This window comes from Mus pahari, chromosome 4 (assembly GCF_900095145.1).
Source record: "Mus pahari chromosome 4, PAHARI_EIJ_v1.1, whole genome shotgun sequence".
Taxonomy (NCBI): Eukaryota; Metazoa; Chordata; class Mammalia; order Rodentia; family Muridae; genus Mus; species Mus pahari.
Genome location: NC_034593.1, coordinates 107,650,790 through 107,660,372, shown reverse-complemented (window position 1 = coordinate 107,660,372; position 9,583 = coordinate 107,650,790). Strand labels below are relative to the sequence as shown.

Genomic DNA, 9,583 nt, shown 5'->3' with positions numbered 1-9,583 from the left:
AGAGAGAGAGAGAGACAGAGACAGAGACAGAGACAGAGAGACAGAGAGAGACAGAGAGACAGAGAAACACAGCACAACACAGTGTATTTTCCCAAGATATGATGGAAAGATTTCTAGTTCTCCTGCTTCATACCATCCTTGGGTCAGGACAGGAATGTACCATCTCTATTGCCCTTTTGATCTGTATTTGATAAGTATAGCAGTATTTGAAGCTCAGTTCCAGATGAAAAGAAAATGATTCTAGTCAATAATTCTAGCGAAGGAGTTTCATATAACAAGGTCCATTAATAATGCTGATGGTGTATGAAACACAATTATCCAATAAGCTTTATAGAAAGTGTTTATTGTCTTGATCTGTACACACACACATTCACAGAGAAATTGTGTCCATACTACAATTTCTGAAGTAATTCAACTCAGACAGGACTGAACCTTACTTTTTTTTTCTTCAGTTCCCCAAATGATTATAATATGCATTCAGAATTGAGTTCTTAGCCTATATACCTTGTTGTAGTAGAACGCAAACCACAAACTTGATCATCATTAAAATATCTTTATTTTCTATTAATGATTACAAATACTGAAATTCAGTATTTGTAATCATGAATGACACAAACATGTCAGCTTTGCGGGTGACTCACATTTGCATAGGTGGAAATCACAGGGAGTCATAACACAGGTGACCTTGCCACCTGAAGGTTTCTGCTCACTGCTCCATAAAAATTGCAATAGTCCGTACATTCAGAGCTGCTCTATTTTGTCTATATCAGTGTGTGGTATAAGTGGGAAATGGTGATATACTATATATATTATACATCTATAATCCTAACACTTGCTAGGTATGGATAGGAAAATCAGAAATTTAGTTTAGACTACGTAGTGAGTTTGCAGCCTGACTCAATCACATGAGAGCATGTCTCAAAGAAGAAAAAAACAAGCAAGAACAAAAGAAAAAACAAAAACAAGGCAAATGTCATATCTTTTCTTCAATTTCTAGAAATATATGGGATGAAAATAGAATGAAAGTGTCTAGAGAAATAAAAGGGATTTGCAGGGAGGCAGACAGATAAGAGAAGGAAGAAGAACTTGAGTAGCGTTGAGGGGAATGCGCTCAATATACAATACATGCATGTGAAATTTTTTAAAAAGAATACAATTTTTAAAAATTATGACTATATTTATCTTATTTTTACTTTGTACATATCTCTGGTATATGTTTCTGCACACGTATGTGAAGAGTGCGCATGCTCTCGTGAATGTGTGTGGAGACCAGAGGTCCATGAAAGACTCTTCTGCAGGCCAGAGGTCTATTAAGAGTCTTCCTCTCTTGGTCGTTACCTTACCTTTTTGATGCAGGAGTCTCTCACTGAACCTAGAACTCATTAGCTAGAGCAGCCTTCCAGTGAGCAACTGGGCTCAGCCTGTCTCTCCCTCATCGCCACCACAGCCCCAGTGCAGGCGGTATGCCTGCCTGCCACTACTCCTGACTTTTTATGTGGATGCTGGAATCATTCAGATCCGTGTGCTGGCACAGTAAGCCCTTTACCCACTAATCCACCTCACCACCCTCCTCTCTCCCCTATTTACAAACTGTACTTTGAATATTTTACTTTTATATATCCTTAAGAATTTTGAATTGTATGCCGGGCATGTGCACTCGGGAGGCAGAGGCAGGTGGATTTCTGAGTTCGAGGCCAGCCTGGTCTACAAAGTGAGTTCCAGGACAGCCAGGGCTATACAGAGAAACCCTGTCTCGAAAAACCAAAAAAAAAAAAAAAGAAGATTTTTGAATTGCGTCTTTAGTATTCCTAACAACAGAGGGGCTTAAGTTTTACCCTTGGTGGAACACAGATTAAGGATCTGCATGTAGGGCTGCTGACCAGGAAGAGCTCCAGGAACATGGGTGAGCTCATTGTCTTTAGAGTATTGGGAACTTAATTGCCAGCCAAGTCACAGGCTGAGACAGAGTTCCATCACCAGTGAGGATGTGATAGTAATGTAGAGAAAGAAAGAATCATTACCTAACTGTCCCTCCCTCTGTTAATGTCTCCACAAAGCCCTCATAGTGGTGTGGTCTGTCTTTGCCAGCACATTCAGTGCTGAGTGTCAGCCTTCCCCAAACTTCTAGTTGAACAAAAGATGAGAGAGAGAGAGAGAGAGAGAGAGAGAGAGAGAGAGAGAGAGACTGGCTGGTTTGGCAGTGGTGGCGCATGCTTTTAATCCTAGCACTTGGTAGGTAGAACTTGGTAGGTAGATATTCAGATTTCTGATTTCGAGGCCAGCTTGGTCTACAGAATGAGTTCCAGGACAGCCAGGGCTACACAGAGAAACCCTGTCTCAAAAAACCAAAAGGAAAAAAAAAAGTCTTTTCTTGCTAAGTCAGTACATTCAGGCAAACCATGGCATATGCTTATATATATATATATATATATATATATATATATATATATATATATAAATTTTTTTTAAATCAAGCCTAAAATATACCAGCTCTCAGCTTTTGTAATGCTGGTGAAAAGAGTCATTTTAAACTGATTTCTGTAAGCCCTAATTATTCAGTATATTTCATAATAAGCTTTGCAAAATCTCAGCTCACGAACAAAAACTCTGTTAGTAATAACTTGTCACTACAATGATCCCTGTGCCAAATTTAATTCACAGATAAATATAAAGGAAAATTTGAGAGCCAAGCAAGTCTAACTTGAAGGCGGGCTCTCCCGCCGCGTGAGTTCCAGGATCCCTCACATCATCTTCTAAAGCCTTCCTACCTTTATATGCACCATGCTCTATAGCTGTCTCCTCTGACTCATATGCAGCGGTAGTCTCTCCCATCTGGAAACAAACCCTAGCTACGGATTTTAGCTGCCTGCATCTCCGTGGCACAATTTCTTTCTCAGAAAACTTAGCCCTTGCTTAGAAGCTGCCACAGTGGGTTAAATTATCCAATCCCTGTCATTAAAGGTGGCAGCCACACACTTGAGAATGATGTGGGAAAACTCCAGTGAGAGCGATAATTAAAGTTGGAAAATGAAGGGTCACTTCCCTTCGCTCCGCTCATTGAATCTGGCGTCCGGAGTGTTTCTGGAGCAGCGGGGGAGATGGTCCTCACAGCATGGCCCTATCTGGGTGCACACGCGTTCTTTCCATGGTTTCCAATGAGAATGCCACTTTAATTGTGTTTAAAATGTTATCTTTGGTGTGGGGAGTTAACACGATAGAAAGTGTTCTAAAAATACAGAGAAAAGATGAATGTATGTAATCTAAAGAGTTCAAGAATTGGGGGAAAAAACCCTCATGTATTATGTTTTTCAAACACACAAAAGCATTATAAGAGAAGATCTTTGTTGCCAGGGTGATTTAACATTTAAAGTATCTCTTCTTTCTGCTTGGTTGTGGGATCAAGACTTATTCCTGCCTCAGAGAAAAGCAGACAGTATCATGCGAGTTTAAGAAAGCCATTTCTGGCCATGGTTTGTTTTCAAAGAAAAGAATTTTGTCTGTTTGTTTCTCAGAAACACTGGTTTCATTCAACACTGAAGCAGTTTGGGGGAAATCATATTTATTTCATACTGTATTATATGTTACTTTAAAAACAAATACTGAATTCTAAAGAGCAACCTAGGCAGGTACATCGAAGACACTAGTACACAGAGGTGTAGATAATGAAAGCAATTTTAAATTTCAACTTCAACCCCAGGGTAGATTATATTTTCAATCCTGAGCAAGATCCTTTATCTCTGTGTGTTTGGGTTTCCTCCACTATAGACTTGGACAGGTAACAGTATCTGTTTTAGGAAGATGTTGAAGGATCCAACAAGTTTAAAATATACAAAGCTTTTATGACAACGGCAAGCACAGAGTAAGTGATTTATTAAGTACCTACCTCCCACTGTGAAAACAATGAAAAGTTCTGTACTTAGCAGAATATTCACTACTACGCACCAAGTCGGTATATTGATTAATATTCTCGTTTCTACAATCGGGTCTCCTATGGCCAGCAATCTAAGGAGAAACTTTCTAAAAGATATGGCTCCTTTAAAAGACAAATATAATGCTTGACATCATTGTGGCAGTGACGTAACTGTATCACAGGAGAGATCATTGCAACACCAGGCTCCCATCCTGAGGAAGTCCTAATGAGCAGATGCTAAAAGTTTCTGATGTGTCTCCACATTTCTCTTCCCATCTGAAGGACTGTTTTGAGGAAGATAAATTATACCTGTTCTACATGACTGTCTTTGGTTCAGGGTAAGAGATTATACAGAGGCATTTGAGCTACCTAAAAGAATACCTCTTGATGTGCTAGGCAGCAGTGTGCTTCCTTTGGAAGACTGAGTTTTCAGGTTGTAAGCAACCATTCATGAAGTCCAATAAATTCAAAAGTATTTAAACCTTTAAAAAATACATATCACGAGAGCATTGACATGTGCTCTTTTTTGTTCTTGTAGAAAACTCTTTTCTGTGACAGAAACATACACACTATTGGATATTTCAGGCTACATTCAGCTCAAATAATAATATAGAGGCAGAAGGGGAGGCAAAGGAATGGGGAGTGGAAGAAAGAGTGAATGGTACCATGAACAACCTCAACTAGACTACTAAAGAGAAAAATACTTATTATTATTATTATTATTATTATTATTATTATTATTATTATTACATGTAACTGATTTTACTGCAAGGGTTCTGTGAGGTTCCTTTAAAAAAAAATAGACCTTCTAAAAAACATAGTGAGTTCATTTAGTCGAAGGGTGTTAAAATTATTTGCTAAATTATCTCCCACTGAAAAAAAATAAAAATAACCCACATAAGATATTCTCTTCCAGCCTTAGTTTTTATATAAGATGATTTATAGCCTGCAATTTCTCCCTAAGGTCATCACCTTCATAAATACCAGCCACATACAATGAAAATCAACTCAATAAAATGGGTATTTCATTCTTCCTGCTTCAGCGTGTAGAGACTTCTTCCATGCACCCAGTGCCCATTTATAACAAAGCCTCACATTGGGAGGGATTTTATGAGTTCTCCAGCTTTCTTTCTTTATCTTTCTATGCATCAGCCAAACAACTGGCAGATTCTTTAATAAAATATATTATATGCATTAATATTTATAAGCCTACGAATTGGATGTTTAAATAAACATTCAGCAACTCATGCCTGTTCTCTTGTTTTAGATGTTAAATCATACTTACATTGTCCGGGAAGTCAGCCTTTAGTTCGGTGACACTGTGACACCAATATGCAGCTGTTTTCTCACTGATGAGCTCAATGTTAAGAAAGGAGCTTTGTCCAGGGCCATACAAGGGGCCAGAAGTGGTCCCCCGGATGATTCTTGGTGAGACATTTGTCACGATGTCCTAATGAAAGGAAAAACACTTGAGTCTCTGTCTTACAAAGAAAACCTGCAATCTTGATTATATACTCATTTCCATGTGACAATATTTTACCAAGTCTCTTCTCACATTTTTCCAGATGAGGTTTTAACATACTTTAAATTACGGTTGAGCATATGCTATTTCCAAATGGAATGGCAGAATAAAATATTCCTTAGCTTTTGCTAACTTACTGCAGTTCTAGATTGTACATAGTAGAAAAAAATTTTAATTAAATAATTTCATGCTAATTTAGGCTGTACATATTTTAGTTTGTTTGCAGTTTAAAAGTAAATAAAGAAATAAAACATTAAAATTCCATGTAGGTCTATGTAATCTAAGTAGCTTTAATCATTAACTCCAGTAAGAATTAATGTTTAAAGACAAAATGTATAATTTTCTTAAAATGTTATTTAAATGCAAATCAACTGAAAAAACATATTACTATTACTAGCTCATTAAACTTGAACACATAGTATAATGAATTAACTGAGTCAAATTACCAGTATATATGTATATACATTGTATACCTATGTACATAGATATATAGATTTACATTCCTATATGTGTACATATTTGTTTGAATGCAAGTATGTGGTCTCTTATTTAATATGAAGACAGTTCCCCTTTCCAAGACTGAAATGAGGTTATCAATAACTTCCTGATAAATATAAACAGTAAAATTAACTAGCTTGTTAAGTGTAATTACCAATCCCAGGCTGCTTCTAAAGGAGTATTAGCAAAGAAGAATAACATTCTTCCATTACTTAAAACTAAAATGAAACAAAGAAGGAAAAAATGTTTCTTTTGCCAACTTCCAATTAAAATTAATTTTGAATAAAGGTCATTTAGTTAAGGATTTATCAGAATTAGTCTTTTAAGTACCCCTCCTCACCATCTTGTCACTTTTAGTGAGATAACATGAACCCCCATTAGTATATAGCAATTAAGGTCAATTTACATATTTTAATTAAGAACCACCCCATATAAAACAATTAGTGTAATAGGCATACTAACTGGATTTCATAACATTTGGACGTTTTTCCAACTAGATAGACAGGAAACCTTAATTAGCATTAATTAGTGCTGATCTGCATATGTTTGATAAGGCATACCCTTGCCACAAAAGATTATTTATTCCTGAATGTGCCAAATGCTACAGTTGCAGAGGATAAAAGGACTTTTCTTCACATTGCATGTTAATTTCTGTTAATTTACATTCACTTTTACATCCGAATTAGTATATTATAAAATAAATGGTATAAATGTTACAAAAAGCCTCCTTAAATATGTACATTTTAACTTATAGGAATCATGCCAGTTAAATTTTTACTAATTAAGTCATTCTGCTTCTATTGTGTGTGTGCACAATATCACCAGCCTCCCTTTGATTTGCTGTTGAAAAACCCTGTTACACAATAGTAAACTCTAAAATGACAAATAGAATCACTGCAGGAGGCTCTAGCAGACAGGTCAAATTTCCATCCTGGCAAATGCTTAGATGTGTATGCAGCATCCCTGTGGGTGTCTCTGTGTGTCTCTCCAGGTAGGCACTATTGTGCTGCCAGTGTTAGAAGAAGCATTTGTGGAAAATGTTGCATTTGAATGACCCTGTTTTTCTTCTCTGTTCCAGTTTGCAGATTTCATACTCTTATCCCTGAGGTCCTTCTACCCAGTATTCTAATTGCTTTCTCTTGGATAAATCCAACCCAGATGACAACCTCCCCTACAGAGGACTGGGCCAAGGAGGTGGACAGAGGATATTCAGTTCAAAGTGAATCAAGAAAGATTGGAAAGAGGTCACTTTAGCGTTCGGTTTGAGTCTCTCATTCACTACAAGTCAAGAATTAAGTCCTCAGCACAACTGAAAAGTTGCTGTGAAGATTGCCTATAAAGAGGCTATATTTGTTTTGCACAGAGATAATTTAAATATTAAAGCAGTAATAAACTGTGCTTAAGAGGTAGTATATATTAGCTAGTATATACTATTTCTTTTTAAACTTATTTTATTAGATATTTTCTTCATTTACATTTCAAACCCTGCCTCCCTGCCTACCACTCCCACTTCTTGGCCATGGTGTTCACCTGTATGGAGTATATAAAGTTTGCAAGACCAAGGGGCATCTCTTCCCAACGATGGCTGACTAGGCCATCTTCTGCTATATATGCAGCTAGAGACATGAGCTCTGGGNGTACTGATNAGTTCATATTGTTGTTTCANCTNTAGGGTTGCAGACCCCTTCAGTTCCTTGGGTAATTTCTCTAGCTCCTCCATTGGGGTCTCTGTGTTCTATCCTATAGATGACTGTGGGCATCCACTTCTATATTTGCCAGGCATTGGCATAGCCTCACAGAGATAGCTATACAGTGTCCTTTCAGCAAGATCTTGCTGGTATATGCAATAGTGTCTGCATTTGGTGGCTGATTATGGGATGGACCCCTGGGTGGGGCAATCTCTGGATAGTCCATCCTTTCGTTTTAGCTCCAAACTTTGTCCCTGCCACTTCTTTCATGGGTATTTTATTCCCTATTTTAGGGAGGAATGAAGTATTCACGTGTTGGTCTTCCTTATTCTTGATTTTCTTGTGTTTTGGAGATAGTATGTTGGATATTCTAGGTTTCTGGGCTAATATCCACTTATCAGTGAGTGCATATCAAGTGAGTTCTTTTGTGATTGGTTTACCTCACTCAGAATGATATCCTCCAGATACATTCATTTGCCTAGAGAATTTCATAAATTCATCGTTTTTAATAGCTGAGTAGTACTCCATTGTGTAAATGTACCACATTTTCTGTATCCATTCCTCTGTTGAGGGAGATCTGGGTTCTTTCCAGCTTCTGGCTATTATAAATAGGGCAGCTATGAACATAGTGGAGCATGTGCCCTTATTACCAGCTGGACCATCTTCTGGATATATAACTAGAAGAAGTCTTGCTGGATCTTCCGGTAGTACTATGTCCAGTTTTCTGAGGAACCACCAGACTGATTTCCAGAGTGGTTGTACAAGCTTGCAATCCCACCAGCAATGGAGGNGTGTTCCTCTTTCTCCACATCCTTGCCAGCATCTGNTGTCNCCTGAATTTTTNATCNTAGCCATTCTGACTGGTGTGAGGTGAAATTTCAGGGTTGTTTTGATTTGCATTTCCCTGATGATTAAGGATGTTGAACATTTTTTCAAGTGCTTCTCAGCCCTTCAGTACTCCTCAGTTGAGAATTCTTTGTTTAGCTCAGTACCCCATTTTTTAATGGGGTTATTTGAATTTTTGGAGTTCAGTTTCCTGAGCTCTTTGTATATATTGGATATCAGTCCACTATCAGATTTAGGATTGGTAAAAATTCTTTCCCAATCTGTTGGTGACCTCTTTGTCTTATTGACAGTATCTTTTGCCTTACAGAAGCTTTGCAATTTTATGAGGTCCCATTTGTTGATTCTTGATCTTACAGCATGCCCATTGCTGTTCTGTTAAGGAATTCTTCCCCTGTGCCCATTTCTTCAAGGCTTTTCCCCACNTTCTCCTCTATATATTTCAGTGTCTCTGGTTTTATGTGGAGTTCTTTGATCCACTTAGACTTGAGCTTTGTACAAGAAGATAAGAATGGATCAATTTGTATTCTTCTGCATGCTAACAGCCAGTTGTGCCAGCACCATTTGTTGAAAATGCTGTTAACCAAAGCACTACAGGTTTTAGCACAAGACAGATTTAGCACATAAGTATATTTTGACTTCATTACGAGTTTAACTTTTAAATTTCTCGACCATCTTATAAACTAACAATGTTCTAGCATTTTCAAATGAAGATTGTTAAAGTTCTACACTGTTAGAGGCATCTGAACATTATATTACTAGATCTGTTGTATATTTAAATTTTCCACTGCTGATTATTTTCAACAAAAATAAGCCATTTATTTTTCAAGACTGAGATATGATCTCTCTGAAATTAAATAATCCCCAGATTCATTAAAAAAAAAAATGCTGTCTTTTTTCCACTGGATGGTTTTAGCTCCTTTGTCAAAGATCAGGTAACCATAGGTGTGTGGGTTCTGTTTCATTGATCAACCTCTCTGTCACTGTACCAGTACCATGCAGTTTTTTTTTTGTTTTTTTTTTAATCACAATTGCTCTGTAGTACAGCTTTAGGTCAGGCATGGTAATTACCCCAGAGGTTCTTTTATTGTTGAGAATAGTTTTTGCTATCCTAGGTTTTTT

General features: G+C 37.3%; 1 protein-coding gene across 1 annotated transcript in view; it reads right to left on the bottom strand.

The window, feature by feature from the left end:
- Dpyd (dihydropyrimidine dehydrogenase) overlaps nucleotides 1-9,583 on the bottom strand; it is an 844,579-nt gene that overhangs the window by 361,360 nt on the left and 473,636 nt on the right. The window contains exon 14 of the mRNA XM_029537560.1: nucleotides 5,196-5,360. Coding sequence (XP_029393420.1) covers nucleotides 5,196-5,360 — 165 coding nt within the window. The remainder of the gene's footprint in view (nucleotides 1-5,195; nucleotides 5,361-9,583) is intronic.